This window comes from Silurus meridionalis, chromosome 23, assembly GCF_014805685.1.
Source record: "Silurus meridionalis isolate SWU-2019-XX chromosome 23, ASM1480568v1, whole genome shotgun sequence".
In the NCBI taxonomy this organism is placed as follows: Eukaryota; Metazoa; Chordata; class Actinopteri; order Siluriformes; family Siluridae; genus Silurus; species Silurus meridionalis.
Window position 1 is genome coordinate 6,816,428 of NC_060906.1, and position 21,989 is coordinate 6,838,416.

At 39.5% G+C, this 21,989-nt stretch overlaps 1 protein-coding gene across 1 annotated transcript; it reads left to right on the plus strand.

The window, feature by feature from the left end:
* Positions 1-257: 257 nt before the first annotated feature.
* ephx1 (epoxide hydrolase 1, microsomal (xenobiotic)) lies at positions 258-20,825 on the plus strand. Its single transcript, XM_046836209.1, has 9 exons — positions 258-858; positions 11,663-11,852; positions 15,301-15,481; positions 17,601-17,819; positions 18,471-18,600; positions 19,357-19,571; positions 19,698-19,806; positions 20,308-20,430; positions 20,528-20,825. The coding sequence occupies exons 2-9, from the start codon at positions 11,670-11,672 to the stop codon at positions 20,730-20,732; spliced, it is 1,365 nt and encodes a 454-aa protein (XP_046692165.1). The 5' UTR covers positions 258-858; positions 11,663-11,669; the 3' UTR covers positions 20,733-20,825.
* Positions 20,826-21,989: the final 1,164 nt, after the last annotated feature.

Here is a 21,989-nt window from a genome sequence, read left to right on the forward strand (position 1 = left end):
CACTCTGACAACACTCACCACTCACACTACTCACAACAGTACACACCACTCACAACACTGTTACATCACTCTGACAACACTCACCACTCACTACTCACAACAGTACACACCACTCACAACACTGTTATATCACTCTGACAACACTCACCACTCACTACTCACAACAGTTACACACAACTCATCAAACTGTCACAACAGTACACACCACTCACAACACTGTTACATCACTCTGACAACACTCACCACTCACTACTCACAACAGTACACCACTCACAACACTGTTACATCACTCTGACAACACCCACCACTCACTACTCACAACAGTACACACCACTCACAACACTGTTACATCACTCTGACAACACTCACCACTCACTACTCACAACAGTACACACCACTCACAACACTGTTACATCACTCTGACAACACTCACCACTCACTACTCACAACAGTTACACACAACTCATCAAACTGTCACAACAGTTACACACCACTCACAACAGTTACATCATTGCCACAACACTCACACAACACTTACACACCACTCACAACACTGTCACACCAATAATAGCAGCTAACAACACCCACACACCACTCAACACTGTCTCCACACCTACACACTACTCAACACTGTTACATCACTGTCACAACAATCACACACCATTCACAACACTCACACAACTCAAATAACTTGTACAACATTCACACACTACTTACAGCACTGCCACACCCCTCACACAGCACTACTCACACAGCACTCGCAACACTCTCCAACTCCACTCACATCAGCTCACACACACCACCCACACACCACCAATCAGTTCACAGCTCTGACACAGTACTGGATCTCTGAGACTGGTAAGTTACATTTTGCTGTAAGTATAGGTATTTAGAAAATAAATGTGTGTATGATGTGTAAAATGTAAACCATATCATGTACTGTAGCTGTTATATTAATAGTTCATATTTAATAGCTAAATGATACTGCTTGTTCTTTATTAATTACTTTATATTGAACTATGGAGTATCAGTGGTGTTTCCACAGAGTAACTGAAGACTGTCTCAGGTTTGCAGTGAACTGCATATGTGTTTTTTTTTTTCTACAAACAAAGCATTGCATTCCTTACTATAGTACTGTTTATTTTGACAAATTTGGAGAGTTCAACACATATCAGAGGCTCATGGAGTGTAAAACTCTGTGGGGAAGATTTGGCTGGTCCACACAGAGAACACTACTTATCCATCTACTGATTTATGGATCAATAATATCAGCTTTTTTTGGGGAAAAAATCTGCAAGGTTTCCTTTGGGTTACTTAATTTATATATGAAATTTTCCCAAACTGCATTAATAATTATGAAATTATAACAGTAATTGTCCGTTTGTTGTGAAAGATGTGTGTAAATGCTTGAATTAACTGAACTGAACTAAAATTTGTAAAAAAAATAGATTAAAATCAAAATGTCTATACTAACATGCAGTCATGTGAAAAAGCATTTGGTCCCTAGCAGCGCTTAGAATTAGGCAAAGACAACCTCAAATGAACACCACATACCACATTACATGTGTCTGCTATTTATTTTACAAAAAACACGCTGGAATGGAGAAACTTTGTGTGGGACCACCTTATGAATGAATAGATCTAGGAACACCTTTAGCGGTAAAAACTTAAATGAATGGTGTTCTGTATGACTGAGGAATTTTGGCAAATTCTTCTTTGCAAAACTGCAAAGAAGAATTTGCGGTCATATGTTATTTGTTATTTGCGGTTTGCGGTCATATGTTAATGCACAGCTCTCTTAACATAGACCTCATATTTGACTCTAGAATGTTTTGGTATACAGGGGGGTCCATGGTTGACTCGGGGACTGCAAAACAAGCCCAAATCATAAACCCCTCCACCGTCGTGGTTGACAGTATCAACGTAGCAACCCTTCCAAACAAACCATACTCGTTCAGTCCTTTACTAAATGTACTGTCCTGAACTTTCACCTTTAACATGATAGCTGAGACCTACAGCGTCTAAGATGTAACTCTTGTCTTGTTTTTTGCAATTCCTCTGACCATTGCACAGTCTGACCTTGGGGTGAAATTGCTGAAGCGTCCACTCCTAGAAAGTCTGGCAGCTGTCTTGAATGTTTTTCACTTGAGTAAACTTTCTCTCTGTTTCATTGTTTTGAAATGGCCTTTTCCAGAGTGAACGGGGAACAGCATAATTTCTAATGGCTTTCCTCATTGGTGTTGTGTTAACACACACCTGAACGCTTCACACCAGCAAACTGATAAAACATTAGGCTTTTGTAGAGGTGGTCACACTTGCAGATATTCAAAGAATCAAGGACATTTAACTATCAGCACAAGGCTGCTACTTTCTATCTAAAATCCTATAGAATCAGTAAAGTGTGTTTTGTTTTTGTCACATTGTTTCTCCAAATCTGGTTGCCGTTTGTAAAATAAATAATCGCACAGTGTTTGATGTTGGTTATCTGAGGTTGTAATTACCTCATTCTAAGACCTAATATGAGAAAATGATATTTTTTTTTTATCCCTAAATATGTAAAATCATAGAATTTGAAGAGGGTCTACTTTTTTCACAGCTAATAATTTGCCAGTGATATAAAATGTGGGCTTTCAATTTAATTGTTCTCAAAGCTACTCTCAGCTCCTTATCTCATAATCTAGCATGAGGATAAAGACTTCAAAGCGATTTTATACACCTAAAAAGATAAATGAGGCCCAAGTGTAGTTTTGTGTGTGTGTTTTCTATGGTGTGAACTTTGTACCTAATCCTCCCTCTGCTTGGGCAACACAGGAACTTTGCTCTGTTTGTCTTTTCTTCACAAAGGTTATTCTGTAGTAAGAAGGATGTGCATTACTGAAATTTTTACATCATGTTCCCTGGCATTTTACTGTTCTTTACCCTATTAAGGTTTGAGTTCAAAAGGTGAATATGAATTGATAGATCACAATTTCAACACTTGATATTTGGTGCACTTCATACATGTCAAACTCAGCATTAAAAAAATATGACCAAAAAAATCGTGTGCTGAAATAGAAATTGTAAAGAAATTACCATGTTTCTGGGAAAATTCCAAATCTCTTTTAAAACAACCAAATAAATAAATATTAAAACAAACTAAATCTAAACAAAATGTAAACTAGTGTGTTAACACGTTTACACTGTTACAGCTCCCATTTTAACCACCACACTGCAAATACTGGTGTTGGATCTGTAAAGCATTCCCACAGAGGATTTGTTTTCTGCCCAGACATCTATCAGAATAAAAAACAAAATGCATTTTAGTTCAAACTGTTATGTTTCATTAGATTAAGTAGCTTAGCATCATATCAGTATATACACTCAATATTACGCCAATCATGGATATTTAAATACATTTTTCTTTTATCCACCTTGCATTAACCGATTTTTATTCCAGAGCACACATGACTTTGAGTCCATTGTTTAAAAGTAACCAAGAACAAAGCACATATCTGAGGAAGAGCCAATCGCAGGATTTCGATTGTTTGTTAGGGACACACATTTTAGTTTTTGTTTGAATTCATTTATACTGCATACATGTTCTCCACCGGTGCTACCGCTGGCTGACATCTCCTGGTACTGTTTCAAGTCTTTGTGAGATTGGAGACTGTAAGGTGTTGGCAGGGGACAGTGTAGCTAGACAGCATCAGATGGTGGTCTGTAGGATGGTTTTGGAGGTGAAGAAGAAGAGGAGGAGAGTGAGGACTGAAAGAAGAATAAGATGGTGGAAACTTTAGGAGGAAGAGTGTACTGTGAGGTTCAGGGAAGAGGTCAGACAGAGGCTCGGTGGTGTTGAAGGGGTGTTGGATGATTGGGCAACTACCGCAGGAGTGATGAGGAGGCAGCTAGAAAAGTACTTGGTGTGACATCTGGAAATAGAAAGCAAGACAAGGAGACGTTGTGGTGGAATGAGGAAGTGCAGGAGAGCATAAGGAGAAAGAGGTTGGCAAAACAGAAGTGGGATAGACAGAGTGATGAGAAAAGTAGGCAGGAGTACAAGGAGATGCGGCAGCAGGTAAAGAGGATGTGGCGAAAGCCAAGGAAAAGGCATATGAGGAGCTGTATGAGAGGTTGGACACTAAGGAAGGAGAAAAGGATTTATACCGATTGGCCAGGCAGAGGGACCGAGCTGGGAAGGATGTACTGCAAGTTAGAGCAGTAAAGGATGGAGAGGAAATGTGTTGACTAGTGAGGAGAGTGTGTTGAGAAGGTGGAGGGAGTATTTTGAGCAGCTGATGAATGAGGAAAATCAGAGAGAGAAGGTTGGATGATGTGGAGTTGGTGAAGCAGGATGTAGATAGGATTAGTAAGGAGGAAGTGAGAGCAGCGATTAAGAGGATGAAGAGTGGAAAGTCGGTTGGACCAGATGACATACCGGTAGAAGCGTGAGATGTTTAGGAGAGATGGCAGTGGAGTTTTTGACCAGATTGTTTAACAGGATTTTGGAAGGTGAGAAGATGCCTGAGGAATGGAGAAGAAGTGTGCTGGTACCGATCTTTAAGCATAAAGGAGATGTGCAGTCTTGCAGTAACTACAGGGGAATTAAGTTGATCAGTCACACCATGAAGTTATGGGAAAGAGTAGTGGAAGCCAGGCTGAGAGAAGAGGTGACCATCTGTGAGCAACAGTATGGTTTCATGCCGAGGAAGAGCACCACAGATGCCTTATTTGCTTTGAGGATGTTGATGGAGAAGTATAGAGAAGGACAGAAGGAATTGCATTGTGTATTTGTGGATTTAGAGAAAGCGACGACAGAGTGCCAAGAGAGGAGTTGTGGTATTGTATGAGGAAGTCAGGTGTGTCAGAGAAGTATGTGAGGGTGGTGCAGGACATGTATGAGGACAGTGTGACGGCAGTGAAGTGTGCAGTAGGTACGACAGACTGGTTCAGGGTGAAGGTTGGACTGCATCAAGGATCGGCCCTGAGCCCTTTCCTGTTTGCAGTGGTGATGGACAGGTTGACGGACGAGGTCAGACAGGAGTCTCCCTGGACTATGATGTTTGCGGATGATATTGTGATTTGTGGTGAGAGTAGGGAGCAGGTTGAGAAGAGCCTGGAGAGGTGGAGATATGCGTTGGAGAGAAGGGGAATGAGAGTCAGTAGGAGTAAGACAGAGTACATGTGTGTGAATGAGAGGGAGGGCAGTGGAGTGATGCGGTTGCAGGAGAAGAGCTGGAAAAGGTGGAGGAGTTCAGGTACCTGGGGTCAACAGTGCAAAGTAATGGAGAGTGTGTTAGAGAAGTAAAGAAAAGAGTGCAGGCAGGGTGGAGTGGTGGAGAAGAGTGACAGGAGTGATTTGTGATAGTAGGTATCTGCAAGAATGAAAGGGAAAGTTTATAGGACTGTGGTGAGACCTGCGATGTTGTATGGATTAGAGACAGTGGCATTGAGTAAAAGACAGGAGGTGGAGCTGGAGGTAGCAGAGCTGAAGATGTTAAGGTTTTCGTTGGGAGTGACGAGGATGGACAAGATTAGAAATGAGTTTATTAGAGGGGACAGCGCATGTAGGATGTTTTGGTGACAAGGTGAGGGAGGCGAGAGTGAGATGGTTTGGACATGTGCAGAGGAGGGACATGAATTATATTGGTAGAAGAATGCTGAGGATGGAGCCACCAGGTAGGAGGAAAAGAGGAAGGCCAAGGAGGAGGTTCATGGATGTGGTGAGGGAAGACATGCAGGTAGTTGGTGTGAAAGAGGCAGATGTAGAGGACAGGGTTGTATGGAGACGGATGATAGCTGTGGCGACCCCTAATGGGAGCAGCCGAAAGAAGAAGAAGAAGAAGAAGAAGAATATTGAGAAAAAGCTCTCCAGCTGTATGTAATACTTCTTTCAGTAGTTTAGTTGGAATGGGATCTAACAGACATGTTGATTTAGTTTTGGTGATAAGATCATACAGCTTTTCCTAACCTGTAAATCAGTGTAGTTGTAATCGTGGGGCTTTGGGTGAGACTGGATCATGAGATAATCTCACAGGTTGGACCTCCACAATTGTTTTTCTAATACTTTTTAATATTTTTTTCAGTGAAGTCCTCACTATTAAACTGTGATGGAATACATTTTCTACACTTTTTAAATTCTTCACTTAAGCAGTTTTTCTCAGATTTATATCAGTATGAATATTCTCCTCAACAAGATACGGCTATGAAAAGTTTTTTTGAAAGTTTTAACACTCCCATGTGTATAGAGTGAAAAAAAAAGGTCTTAAATGGCCCCATTAAATGGCCCCATAAGGAAAAAGCCTTAGTGGCTTTACATAGGCTACAATCTGGTAAATCTCCTGGTCCGGATGGTTATGATAAATAGGTTGCCTCAGTCACTGAGAGAGGCCAGTGTCTCTCTTATTTAAAAAAAAAAAAGGTAAAGAGAGTTGTGGGTTCTACAGTCCGATCTCTTTGTTGAACGTAGATTTAAAGCTGCTCTCCAAAATCCTTGCATTGCGATTAGAGAAAATACTTCCCTCTATAATTGATGAAGACTAAACAGGTCTCATTAAGGGTAGAAGTTCCAGTAACAAGATTAGGCGACTTCTTAATGTCCTTGAGCTTTCTCAAAATTGCAATACTGACACCTTTATCTTTAGATGCGGAGAAGGCTTTTGACCGAGTGGAGTGGCCTTATTTATTTTACAGTTTAGAAAGGTTTGGAATTGGTGATAAATGTATTCAATGGGTTTGTGTACTTTACTCTGCACCTCTTGCAGCTGTTGTCACAAACGGCCACATCTCGGACAATTTCAATCTGTTTTGGGGCACTAGACAGGGATGTCTCCTCTCCCTGCCGCTTTTTGCCTTAGTGATAGAGCCACTGGCTCAGGCAATTAGGGGGACACGACCGTGTCTGGAGTGTTGGTGGGTGCTAAAGAGCTTAAAATCTCCCTTTATGCTGATGATATCCTGCTTTTTTTCGAACGAATTTTGAGTCTTCTGTGCCGAGTTTATTGGAGATTATTAGTTCATTTGCAAAATACACCCACGATCAACTGTCTAAAGCTAATTTTATATCACTGTTGGATAAAGTTCGGAATGATCTAATTAAATGGTCAGATCTTCCTCTCTCCTGGCTCGGAAAGATTGCAGTGGTGAAGATGAATATAATGCCCAGGCTACATATGATACCGTTCCTATTGCCAAATAAAAGAATAAAGGAATTAAACGGACGGTTTAGTTCATTTATATGAAATAAGCGGAAGAATAGACTAAAACTCTCTAAATTGCAATTTTTCAGTTCTTCTGGGGGCTTGGATTTGCCAAATGTGAGAAAATATCAGTTGGCCTGCTAGCTAAGTTTCATGGCTGAATGGCTTAAAGAGTACCCTGGATCTGTTTGAATTGACTTGGAGTCCTCTCAGGAGTCTTGCCCTCTAAAGAATTTATTATTTGTTAGAGGCTTCAAGGTAGTTAAGTTAATATGTGATAACAGAATTGTATGGAATACATGGAAAGCCTGGTCTATTATATGTAGGTTAAAGGGGCAGGGCTGAATGGTCTTCTTCCATAACTCCCATTTACAATAACCCAGAGTTTGCATTCTGTTTGCACTCTGTCAGAGTCTGGTTTTTAAGCTTGGAACACTTAGGGGATATATAGACTCTGTGATTTGTTTACGGAAGTTTTTTAATGTCTTTTGAAGCTTGTATGTGGCATCTCGGCGGTTGGAGGTTTCTCAGGTCTTTCAGTCATTAGGATGGTAATCAGATGTGAGTGAGTGCATCATGGCACAAAAACAAAAGATTTCTGAGAACCTCTAAAAAAAGAGTTGGTAATGTTCATGAAGCTGGAAAAGGTTACAAAACTGTTTGTATTTTCGAAACCACAGTCATGAGTCCACCAGGAGAATATTCAATTTAATAATATTTTATTTCTATAGCACTTTTAACAATGCACATTTTCTGTATCATATAGTATCAGTAATACAAGACAGTGTTCATGGTATGATTACAAGGAGAAAAGGATAATTGCTGCCAGTTCTGCAGCTAAAGTTCTTGTGGACAAAATGCTACCGGAAAATGTTTTGTGAACAGATTTTTTATAAAACATTTTTGTGAAAAGTCTGAAAATATTTGACTCAAAAAATTTTAAAGAAGGAAAATCTACAGGAGACACTTTTTTCCTGACCTGGACAGAGAATGGATAGGTCAGGTGTGTTATTCTTCCTATTCATCCCAAAGCAGAGGAGAAGCCCCATATATGTGTTTCACTGAGACCTGGATTAAATCAAATGAGTATATTGGTTTAAATCATTCTACAGCATCAGGATATGCTTATAAGCATATGCCCCTTCAGACTGGTCGTGGGGGTGGTGTAGCTACCATTTACAGTGACCTTCTTAATGTTAGTCACAGATTAGGATTCAGGTTTAAATCATTTCAGGGGCTCGTTTTACTGTTGTACTTTCAGACATACATAGAAAACCCCTACTATCTCTCGCTCTGGCCACCGTGCACAGACCCCCAGGGCCCTGCATTGATTTTCTTCAGGAGTTCTTTTTCATCATTTTATTCACACACTAGACCTAATAAAATGACATTGAGCAGATGTCACTGATATAGATATTTTACCTCAGAGTGATGACATCACAGACCATTACCTCATATTGTACACACTATCGGTAGAGCAGATTAGCTGTGTCTTAACACGTTTTCTACTCGGTGGGGCAATCACTAAGTACAGATTCTAACCTGCGTGATCTTCACTAAGGACAGATTCATTAATAACCTGCGTGATTTCTCAACATCTTACTAAACCCCTAAATGCTAATAATCTTGATGACATGGCTAACAACATAGACCTTATCCTCACTAGCACATTAGACACCGTTGCCCCATCCAGTTAAAAAAGGTTAGAGAAAAAACACCTGCAACATAGTATAATAGTCATAATCATGCCCTCAAGAGAACAGCCGTTAATCTGGAGGGAAAATGGAGGAAAACTAAATTGGAGGTATTTAGAATTGTGTATAAAGACAGTATGCTCAACACAGACAGGCGCTAAATGCTGCTAGAGCTGAGCACCTGAACAAACTCATAGAAACACACTATCAAATTACAGACCCCTTTCAAATCTTCCGTTTATGTCAAAGATTTTAGAAAAGATTGTGTCTGCCCAGTTATGTTCCTTCTTACAAGAGAACAATATTTCAGTCAGGTTTCCGGCCCAATCATAGCACAGAAACTGCTCTAGGTAAAATTACTAATGACCTGTTGTTAGCTTCAGACCAAGGCTACATCTCTCTGTTAGTTTTACTAGATCTTACTGCTGCATTTAACACTGTAGATCATGACTTTCTCCTAGAGAGATCTATCCAGGTTAATGCAAGTAAATTATGGGGTGCCACAAGGTTTAGTTCTAGGACCCCTGCTTTTCACAATATACATGCTGCTCTTTGGAAATATTATTAGAAGTCATGGGATCAGCTTCCACTGTTATGCTGATGATACCCAACTATATATCTCATAGAAACTAGAGGAACCATCTCAATTGGCTCGGATAAATGAGTGTGTTGAGTTAAAAGATTGGATGACACATAACTTTCTATTATTAAATTCTGATGAGACAGAGATTTTGGCCCAAACACCAGAAAACCAAAAACTTGCATTTAGAAGAGTATACTGTAACTACTATAGTTTTTTCAATAGTAAAAGACCTGGGAGTTATTTGAAAATCATATCACCCATATTACAATGTTTACACATAGACAAAGTATAACACAACTTAAAGTATTCTTTAACATGCAGCTTTACTTATTTAAAACCATGTATTTACTTTGTCTTCTTTACACCATTTACCATGCATTAATAAAAATAAACACTGGAATGACAGAGCCCCTTTCTAATAGAACAGTTAAACTTGATGTGGTCGCTGCACAGTCATGAGTCAGCAGTGTGAACAGCAGTGAACTAAGCACACAGCCCTCAGTTATCAGTGCGGTGGTGTTAGAGATATTGTTCTCTTCGTATTGAAGAGTGTTTGTGAGGGGTGTGTGTGTGTGAGTCATTGGCCACAATGCTGCTGGATACAGAGTGTGGTGTAAAATGTCCATGATGGATGGAAGAGAGACCCTGATAATGTGCTCAGTCGTCCTCACTATCTGCTGTAGGGTCCTGCGATCCAACAATTTTATTATACAAAAAACAAGCAGTAATGCAGCTGCTCAGGATTCTCTTGAATGCTGTGAGAATGCTGTGAGGATGTGTGGAAATCGCTTGGCCCTCCTCAGCTTTCTTAGGAGGAGGATGTCTACAGAGACAGCAGGAAAAGGAGAAGTGTAGGAGAGTGGAGGTTCGGGTTGGTAGCTTTAATGTTGGTACTATGACTGGTAAAGGGAGAGAGGGAGCTGATATGATGGAGAGGAGAATGTTGTGTGTTCAGGAGACTAAGTGGAAAGGGAGCAAGGTCAGGAACATTGGAGGTGTTTAAACTGATCTATCATGGTGTGGATGAAAAGAGAAATGGCTTAGGGGTGATTCTGCGGGAAGAGTACAGTAAGAGTGTCGTGGAGGTGAAGAGAGTTTCTCATAGGGTGATGAACATAAAGCTGGAAGTTAAAGGGGTGATGATAAATGTCATCAGTGCTTATGCTCCACAAGTGGGTTGTGAGATGGAGGAGAAGGAAAAAGTCTGGAGTGAGTTAGATGCAGTGGTAAAAGGTGTACCTAGGAATGAACGATTGGTGATTGGAACAGACTTTAATGGGCATGTTGGTGAAGAAAACAGAGGTGATGAGGAGGTGATGGTAGGTATGGCCTTAAGTAGAGGAATGTGGAAGGGCAGATGGTGGTAAATTTTGCTAAAAGGAGGGAATTGGCAGTGGTGAACACTTATTTTAAGAAGAAAGAGGATCATAGGGTGATGTATAAGAGTGGAGGAAGGTGCACAAGGGTGGACTATGTTCTATGCAGGAGATGCAACCTGAAGGAGATTGTAGACTGTAAGATGTTGACAGGGGACAGTTTAGCTAGTCTCCATAATATTTCAAAGCATACCAGAAATGAATCATTAAGGTGGAATGTTTACCTGAACTCCTGGCTTTAAAGAAGACAAAATAAATACATGGTTTTAAATCAGTAAAGCTGCCTGATAAAAAATACTTTATGTTGTGTTATACTTTGTCTATGTGTTTAAGAATAAGCACTTTTCTATCATGACCCCAGTATGACCTTAAACCCTGGGTGCCTTGACCCAGGTTTTTTTCTGTCTATGCATTTTTTTATGCATGTAGAATTCTTAATTGTTTTTAGCAGGTTTTTTTTTCCTTTTTCTACAGATTTAGCATTGAATTGTTATTTATACTGGCTTTCTTTCCTGTGTAAAATGAGTGTTTAAAGGGGAGTATTTTCCAGTAATCATAAAATATTTGACAGCACCAGAGAAAGAAAATCTGCTATAAGTTTCCACTTTCATCAAATATTTAATCAGACCCGGATGTAGGGTGGTGCTGGATTGGGCTATTCCTCCCTGAATTACTATGCATGAACAACCCAATGCTCAGCCCAATAGCTGTTATAACGTCTAAATAATTGAGTGAAAAATGATGCTTGACTTTTTTAAGTTATGATAGCTGCTTTGTATATTTTTGTGTTTACAATCGTATGTTTATATGTGTATTTTTTTTTATTTGCCCCAGCTGCATAATGTATGTGGAGTTGGCATTGGCAGTAGTATTGGGTGCAGTGGTACTTCTTGTACTTCTGAAGAACAAGAAAAAGTGTTTAGAGACAGAAGATGGCTGGTGGGGTATGAGAACTCCACTGGAAAGTCCAGAAGATGACAGCATTCGGCCTTTCCGAGTGGAAACCACGCAAGAAGAGATTGATGTAAGCGGACAGTTTTCTCACAATTATGGGAATTTACTTTACTCGTTAAAGATAAGTCTGTCTAGACCACAAACAATTCTTGGCATTCTTAATTGTTTTACATTATGTTTACAATGATTTTTCATGTCAATTAAACTCTGTTTCAGGGCCGTGTATGTTGAATTGTTCTTACTAAACTGTTTTGTCACCAAATAATATTTGTTTCGTTTTTGTGAGACAGCATATTGCCTTGTAGATTTCTTCTGCCACTTGAGTTCCTCAATTCTGCCAAATCTTTGTTTAAAGTCTACTGCTATTCCTGCTTCCAACAGCATGTCCGCTCCCACACAGTGTGCACGGAAATGAATATGTGGAGTTGAGAACAAGTCTCCTTGAACCTTGTTCAGTCACAGTCTTCATTATCTTCTAAAGTCGAGTTGTAGTCGCTGTGAGGATCTGAGTAGGTCATTTCTCTTACTTGCACTTGTGACATGCTCATGATCAAAATTGTCAGAATCACGAGCTGCATTTTCCTTTGAGAGGAGCCTTTTGTCCACGTTGTCACTGATTCTAAGTTACTTTGCCTGCGTATCACCTGGAACTATTGATCAGTGGTTGAGCTTCTTCTCTGCAGTCAGGACATTATCTTCCTCTTAAGAGCATGTGAAAGAAAGTGCAAAGAGGTGAGCAACCTATAGATCTTGTTCTTACCGTGGTGTTACTGTGTTTTAGGAACTCACTGATTCCTCGTAAGTGGTTTCTTAACTAAACTCTTCGGTGAGCCTTTGCCCTTCTTGACGTTTGTTGGTGGTCAGAGTGGAGACTGTGCCCTTTACCTCATAGCCTTACCCTTTGATCTTTTTAAGAACAACTTTTACAGCCAGGATCAAGCTCAAGATGGTTATTAGAAGTAGAGTCATGTGTTTCGTGTTGGCTTTGTATCAGTCTCTCCCTCTCACCTCCAAAGCACCTAAGACACTTCCAGGAATGCCCAAACAGTATGCAGAACCAGATTCTCATTCCTGGTGTGGGGGAGCATATGGATTTTTCTTCTCGAAAGATAACTTTCTTCTTTGGTCTTACAGGCCATCAGCCAAAATCTCAAGGATAAGCCTCGCCTCTAGTTGTCTTCCTTTGTTAGGTTGTGTCTTGGTTCCCCCCTTCGGCTGAATTTAGCTTTTGCTCTGGCACTCGCTTGGCAATGGCAGGCGTAAATCCACGTTGTTGTTTCCAAGACCTACACTGCAGACTGTGTCATCAGCAGCACCTGGAAAGATCCCAGCCACCTCTTTGCTTTTCAGCTTACTAGCAGAAGTCTTTCACAAGGATCCAGTGGTTAGGTTTTAGGTTGTGCAGATTGGTCGGCTGTGATTCTGTAAGGGCATCCTTTTCCTGCTTATGGACAACAGACAGATCAGAGGACAGGTTTGCACAAGGTTTGTACATTGTTCCTTGGGAACCTATACTGTGTTAGGAGGTCTGCCAAAAAATCTTAAATGGCCTCAGGCTCTTATCCTGATCCTGGTTCTCATGTGCAAAAGCACTTTTGGAAGTTTGGCAGGACAAACCAGTCACCAGCATTTAGTCTGTTTTTAAATGTGTCATTTTCTTGTTCTACTGCCCCACTATGAGCTGGATAATAAGCATAGTGCTGTTTTGGGTCTGTTCCTAGCTATTCCCCCACCTGTTGTAGCACTTTGTTGACAAATGGGGTTCTATTGTCCCTGTTGATTTTGTCTGGGATTCCCCAATGTGAAATTAGTTCAGTCAGTAGCACTTTAGCTACTGCCCTAGTTATTTGGATGTTGGAAAAGTTTCAACCCACTTTGCGAACATGTTTACTATGACCGGACAATAACGTTTACCTTCACTTTCCCTGAGTTCAATAAAATCTATCTGCACGTGTTGAAATGGCCAGCCTGCAGGTGGATGAGGGCTCTGTGAGCTTTTAACACCTCTATCTGTGTTGTTTTTGGCACAAATTACACGACTTTCACAAAATCTTTGGGAGTAATTAGTGAAGCCTTTAATATACCAATGGCACGAGATACTATATATACACATATATCCCACTGTGTGTCAATTTAGCATAATATAGGAAGATGTCTTGTTAGGCAAGACTTACCACTGGGGCTATACCTAACCCCAAGGTTAATCTCACACCCTGCTTATGTCCAGGTGCTTGTATCTTCTGCCGTAGCAAGAGTCTTTAAGATCCACTGTTGGTGATTAAAGGTTAGTCATACACATATTGGGTTGCCATTCAACTGGGCATTGATGAATTTTTGTAGCTGCTGCCACTGCTCTTAAGCATGTGAGAAATCCTGCTGCCACAGGATGTAATTTGTCAGAAAAATATGCAACTGGTCTCAGTTTCCCTTTATGATCTTGCAACAGTACAGACATCATGCAAACCCGTTCCCTATCAATTGCTACACTCAGTACTGTTTTCTTAAGCTATGGGAACATTACTTCTTCGACTGGTTGTGAAGCACCTGCGAGGCTAAAAAAATAGATGTGAGACGGAGACATCTTTTTTGTCCAATCAGATTTCAGCCTCTATGTGCTACCATATCAATCTAATCTGCCCAGGGCCTTCAAAATCAGGAGTTGGTGGCTTTTTTTTACCTTAGTCTCTATTAGAAATAAATCAGTTTCTTTAACTGGCAAAACACGCCTGTAGCGCTGCACACATTAATACATCTTAGTTAGATTTTTTATGCCTACGAAGGAAGAAAATAGTTGATTTGATCTTGGACATACTTAAAAATAAATTTTCCAGAAAAGCTAAACATCGTGAGGGGAGGCCGACCAACCCCGAAGCTAGCTAGCTTGTCTCAGCCCGGGAAAGGGTTTGTTCTCCACTTCCAGACTTTACAGCCAAGCTCCAAACCTCTACACTCCAACCGCAACTGTGCCACCTACATCATCTGGAGCAATTCAGAATCAATATTTATCTTTGCTGAGAGAATCTATCCACATCACAGGTGTGGCATATCAAGATGCTGATTAGACAGCATGATTATTGCACAGGTGTGCTTTAGGCTGGCCACAATAAAAGGCCACTCTAAAACGTGTGATAAAACTGTACATTTTAGAGTAGCCAGCCTGAATCACACCTGTGCACTAATCATGCTGTCAGCATCTTGATCTGCCATACCTGTGAGGTGGATGATTCTTTCAGCAGAGCAGAAGTGCTCACTAACACAGATTCGGACAGATTTGTGAACAATATTCGATAGAATAGGCCTTTTGTGTACATAGAAAACGTACATAGGAAACGTCTTTGAGTTCAGCTCATGAAAAATGGGGGCAAAAACAAATGTTGCGTTTATAATTTTGTTCAGTGTATATACATGATGTATAATGTACAGTATATTAAGCCGTTTATATCATACGGCCTGAACAATATAATTCTTCAGTTTGATATGTTGATGATTCTAATGATTCTTTGGTCGGTCACCTCTAGGATTTGCATCATCGTATTGATCGGACGCGACCCGTTCCATCTGTAGAAGACACCCAGTTTCACTATGGCTTCAACTCATGTTACCTGCAGAAGGTGGTCTTGTACTGGAGGAATGATTTTGACTGGAGGAGACAAGTGGACAAACTGAACCAATATCCCCATTTTAAAACTAAAATTGAAGGTATGTATGATCACTACCATATAAGGGCAAAGTGACCAAATATTTGTGGAAATATCAGAGTTTTGGCCATATATATTTTATTAGCACTGACTTAAATAGTAATCAGAGTGCTGATTTATTCAGCCACCAATTTTGCAAGTTCTCCCACTTAAAAAACATGAGAGAGGCCTGTAATTTTCATCATAGGTACACTTCAACTATGAGAGCCAAAAAAGAAAAAAAAATCCAGAAAATCACATTGTCTGATTTTTAAAGAATTTATCTGCAAATTATGGTGGAAAATAAGTATTTGGTCACCTACAAAAAAGCTAGATTTCTGTGGCTCACAGACCTGTAACTTCTTCTTTAAGAGGCTTCTCTGTCCTCCACTTGTTACCTGTATTAATGGCACCTGTTTGCTCTTGTTATCAGTATAAAAGACACCTGTTCATAACCTCAAACAGTCAGACTCCAAACTCCACTATGGCCAAGACCAAAGAGCTGTCAAAGGGCACCAGAAACAAAATTGTAGTCCTGCACCAGGCTGGGAAGACTGAATCTGCAATAGGTAAGCAGCTTGGTGTGAAGAAATCAACTGTGGGAGCAATTATTAGAAAATGGAAGACATACAAGACCACTGATAATCTCCCTCGATCTGGGGCTCCACACAAGATCTCACCCTGTGGGGTCAAAATGATCACAGGAACGGTGAGCAAAAATCCCAGAACCACACGGTGGGGACATAGTAAATGACCTGCAGAGAGCTGGGACCAAAGTAACAAAGGCTACCATCAGTAACACACTACGCGGCCAGGGACTCAAATCCTGCAGTGCCAGACGTGTCCCCCTGCTTAAGCCAGTACATGTCCGGGCCCGTCTGAAGTTTGCTAGAGAGCATTTGGATGATCCAGAAAAGGATTGGGAGAATGTCATATGGTCAGATGAAACCAAAATATAACTTTTTGGCAAAAACTCAACTTGTCATGTTTGGAGGAGACAGAATGCTGAGTTGCATCCAAAGAACACCATACCTACTGTAAAGCATGGGGGTGGAAACATCATGTTTTGGGGCTGTTTTTCTGCAAAGGGACCAGGACGACTGATCCGTGTAAAGGAAAGAATGAATGGGGCCATGTATTGTGAGATTTTGAGTGAAAACCTCCTTCCATCAGCAAGGGCATTGAAGATGAAACGTGGCTGGGCCTTTCAGCATGACAATGATCCCAAACACACCGCCAAAGGTGTGGCTTTGTAAGAAGCATTTCAAAGTCCTGGGGTGGCCTAGCCAGTCTCCAGATCTCAACCCCATAGAAAATCTTTGGAGGGAGTTGGAAGCGACAGCCCCAAAACATCACTGCTCTACAGGAGATCTGCATGGAGAAACGAGCCAAACTACCAGCAACAGTGTGTAAAAACCTTGTGTAAACAGTGTGTAAAAACCTTGTCTAAATACTTTGTTATATACCCTTTGTTGGGTATATAACAAAGTATTGAGATGAACTTTTGTTATTGACCAAATACTTATTTTCCACCATAATTTGCAAAATAATTTTTAAAAAATCAGACAATGTGATTTTCTGGATTTTTTTTTTTCTCATTTTGTCTCTCATAGTTGAAGTGTACCTATGATGAAAATGACAGGCCTCTCTCATCTTTTTAAGTGGGAGAACTTGCACAATTGGTGGCTGACTAAATACTTTTTACCCCACTGTATTTGTTCCTTTTGCACTACAAAGGCGTGTGAAAGGACCATGTGTTAGAAGTCAGAAGGCACATTAGTAAATTGATAAATTGCTGTCTGTCTGAAAAAAAGAAAAAGAAGTGAACTATCTGTACTTTATTGAATTGCAGAGCATCATATTTTTTCCTTTGCATCATATTGCATTGAATCTAATTTGGATCACACTGCATTGTAATTAAAGTGAATCGTATCACATCGCTTCGGTAGCTGATTCATATGTATCTTTAATGTATTGGATCATTGGCTATGCATCGAGATGCGAATCACATTGGCCTCAGTTAGGGAGACGCACATCCCTAATATTTATATATAGTATATCAAGTATATCATAGTATTATACTAGGTATGACCATTTAAAGTATTCATCTTGTGTGACTGTCTGATTATCTGAAATTTAAGGTATTGATGTCCATTATATCCATGCGAAACCCAAGAACCTGCCGAAAGGAGCATGTAGCATACCGCTGATGATGGTGCATGGCTGGCCTGGATCCTTTTATGAATTCTATGGCATCTTGCCCCTCCTCACGGAGCCAAGGTCCCCTGAGGACATTGCTTTTGAGGTCATCTGCCCCTCAATTCCTGGCTATGGTTATTCCGAGGCGCCACATAAAAAAGGTACGCAAACTCATGATGCCGGCTTCATACAACTATTTCTGTTCACAAAAGTTCATGTTCTGTTTGTTTTGAAACTAATGGAGAGCCATTTTCATCCCTTTCAACTGGTTCTGTGCCAGGGACCACCATTCTGACTAACAAGTAATCCGTAAAAAGCGATCCATGCTGGTGCTGACTAGCAAACTTCACCTTAGTTAGAAACGTTAGCTAACAGCTCCACTCCAAATTTCAATTGACCAAAACTATTAAGCGTCTACTCAATAAAACCTGAATAATGTGTTTTCTTAACTCCGAGATGCTGGTCTATTTCACGCGCAAGATGAATGTGTACGTATATGACGCAAAACACAACGTTAGCAAACCATAGGCCTGATAGGTGCAAAGCTAGGCTATCTTGTGTCAGTTTGAATATTTTAGATATTTTTATTAAATTCAGTTTTCCCACTAATGTACAAATATTCTGGAAATGTTTGGAAAAATAAATTATGGAAAAAAAGTGATTTAAATAGTGAAATTATGTAGGCTGTCACGGACCACATGCAATGCCGCCGCGGACCACCAGGGGGCCGCGGACTACTGGTTGAAAACCCCTGCCTTACATTTCTTGCCTTATGCTTGAAATAGATTTTGTCTGATTTCTCTTTGCCGTAGGTTTCGACTCTGTGTGTGCAGCACGAGTGTTCCTGAAGCTTATGAAGCGACTCGGTTTCAGCCAGTTTTACACTCAAGGAGGAGACTGGGGCTCGATTATCACTACTAACATGGCTCAGCTGGAGCCCAAGTAAGAGTCACACAGCCACATCTAACTAGACTTTCTGCCCATTTCTGTAAAGTGATATTCTACAAACATTTTAACATACAAATAAACACATAAATATGACCATAACCAGTGAATTTCAGAAATATTCAAACAAATATTTAAACATCTCAAATTATCAGATTTTTGCAAACCAGTCTGATCTTGTGTTTATTTTAAATCTACTGGTATAATATTATGTCCAATTTCTTATATTACCACTAATTCCAAATTAATGAAATTAAAAAAAGGGTCACGCCTTTCTGACTTGTTGGGGCCAGTGAATTTCTCTACTCACCGGACACAATTTGGGAGCGATTTGTTCTTGTTCTTTTAGAGAAATTTGCTCCAGGTTTTTCAGGCTGGTGGGATGTTTTCTGTTGATTGTTATTAAACAGAGTTACAGATTTTCAGTTAGATTCAGATCTGGGCTTGGCCACTGTAGAACATTCATGCAGTTGATTGAGTGGTATAATGCAGCTTACTGGGATGTCCAAGCTCTTAGATGTTACACTTAATTTCTAAATAATATCCCTGTTAGGAAAATAGATTTTGTTTCGAGCTTAAGGGGTTTGAATACTTTTGCATTTATGATCTAATTTTTGTGCATTAATCATTTGTAATTTAAACAAATCTGATGAATTTCGGGGTTGAATCATTTTTCTAAGTTACAAGAAATACTACTTTAGGATGCGTGATAAAAATAATGTGAGTATACCCTTTAATTTGCTGTTATTTCAGGATTGTAAAGGGTCTGCATATCAACTTTGCTCCTCCATTCAAAACAAATCTGACCATGTTATCATCCATGCTTTTGGGCCACTACTTCCCAAGACTCTTTGGCTTCACTCATCATGATATAACAAGAATCTTTCCCCTTGGGCAGAAGTTAATTGTCAATAGATTGAAGGAGTCAGGATACATGCACATACAAGCCACCAAGCCTGATACTGCTGGTATAAGACCATCTTTTATTGTTAAAAAAAAATTCATCAATCAGCAGAAAATCAGTTTGATCTCACGCTCCCAGTTTTTAAGAGTAATTGTCTTTTTTCTATTGTTTATTATGTTCTGATTTACAGGGCGTGGGCTGAATGACTCTCCTGTTGGCTTGGCTGCGTACATCCTGGAGAAGTTTTCCACCTGGACTGACCATACGTTCTCAAACCTTGAAGATGGAGGCTTGCAAATGCATGTTTAGTTTGTATACTTTAGCCATATCCCGTCACTGAAGCACTAATATTTTGTAGATCCCCCCCCATTGTGCCACCAAAACAGCTCTGACCTCTGAAGGTTTGCTGTGGATTCTGGCAAGATATTAGCAGCCTGTAAATCCTGTAAGCCATGAGGTGAAGCCTCCATGAATTGGAATTGGGATCTCTATGTCAGCTTGAGATCGGAGGCCTTGAACTTTTTGTCATGTTTTTAAATCCGTTCTTGAGCAATTTTTACAGTGTTACAAGGTGCAGTATCCTGCTGAAAGAGGGTATAACAAAGAAGGGGCCCAACAGCGTTATTATAAATCCATTATTTAGTGGATTTAACAAAAAGTATTGCAAAATATAACTGTTTAGGAATTAAAGTGAAAGTCTGCAGTTCAATCACATATTGATTGCTTCATTTCAAATCCACTTTGGTGGTGTACAGGGGCAATGCTAACTCTTTTTTTCCCCCTCGTAACTTACGTTACAGGAAGTTTTGTCTGGATGACTTGCTGACCAACGTAATGATCTACTGGACTACCAGTTCCATCATCCCCTCCATGCGTCTCTACAAGGAGAACTTGAGCCAAGGGCTTTCTCCGCCATATTCAAAGTATGTGAAGAAATCATTGTATTTGAATTTCTGTGCTATTTTCATTTCAATTGAGTATCCCCTAAATTTGCTTTTTTGCTGCCCTGTGTATCTTTAGAATCCCAGTCCTTGTTTCAACCGGTTTGGCAATGTTCCCTAATGAGCTGGTGCACACTCCAGAACTGTGGGCCAGACAGAATTACCAAAAACTTGTCAACTACACCACAATGCCAAGAGGTGGCCATTTTGCTGCCATGGAAGAACCAGAGCTAATGGCCCAGGATATCCAGAAGTTTGTCAAGATTGTGGAGGGGAAAATGTAAAAGAACACTGTGTCAGCAATAACCTGAGTAACCATGTTTTCTACTAATCGATACTAATACTAAGATTAGCAAGAATAATACCAGAGTGCTAATTTAAAGAAATGCTTTCGAAATAATGACAAAAAAAAAGTTACAAAAATTTCTGCTTTGGTTTTCACTCTGCAGGACTTCTTAATGATGTACTAAAATTTCTCTGTAACAATGAGTTTTTCTGTTTAAAATTGTCAATTTAAATATTAACAATAATGTATACTTTAAATGTTACATAATAAGCATGAACGTATGCGCATACATATGCTTATGTTAATTCCTCTAAATAGAAATACATTCTTGTTATAGAAATACATTCACACTCTTTCTCATATTAATGTTTATTTCACAAAGTTTAACAATGATTTCATCAAATGATTTCAAGTCAAAAGGGAATGAATCTAAATGGTAACAATAAACACTACAAATCCCAGGTAGACTTAACATTTTTACAAAAAGAGTACACAATGAATAACATTGTTTTGAATTAAAGATTAATTTGATTGGCTTTTAAGAGCACAAAGGAAGTGTCATCGCTATCATTGCTCAAGTAAGTGTGAAAAGTGTCATCGCTATCATTACCCAAGAGCCCATAACACATCACTTCATAGTGCTTTCTAAAGATAATGTGAAGCTCTGGCAACCCAATCTATAATAGAAACAGAGTGAAGGCACAGCCAAATGAATGAATTATATATATATATATATATATATATATATATATATATATTAGGGCTCTCAGAATTAACGTGTTAATTAAAACCATCCGTGTGGAAACATAGCAAAAAATTCCGTTTGGTGTCCTGATGATTGACAATTTAAAACACCATAATTAAGAATATTTTGTCATCATACTCTATTATTATTAGTGAAACCAAACTCAAAATACATTAGCATAAAGCATTATAGTATTAAAAACTTTACAAAGGTACATTTGGAACAGATAAAAATTTATGGATTCAGTTTCGATTATTCATTTAAAATATTTTAAACAATTGTTTAAAATATAGCCCTAATATTATTTATATATATATATATATATAGAGAGAGAGAGAGAGAGAGAGAGAGAGAGAGAGAGAGAGTGTAATACACTTGGAATGACTATGAAATGGAAGATCACCTTTAACTGTGAAAATATATGTAAAAATAAATATTTTCATAATATTTATTATACAAATATTATGCTCTGGGTTGTAATTACTTGACTGTTATGCTTTCTTACAAAAG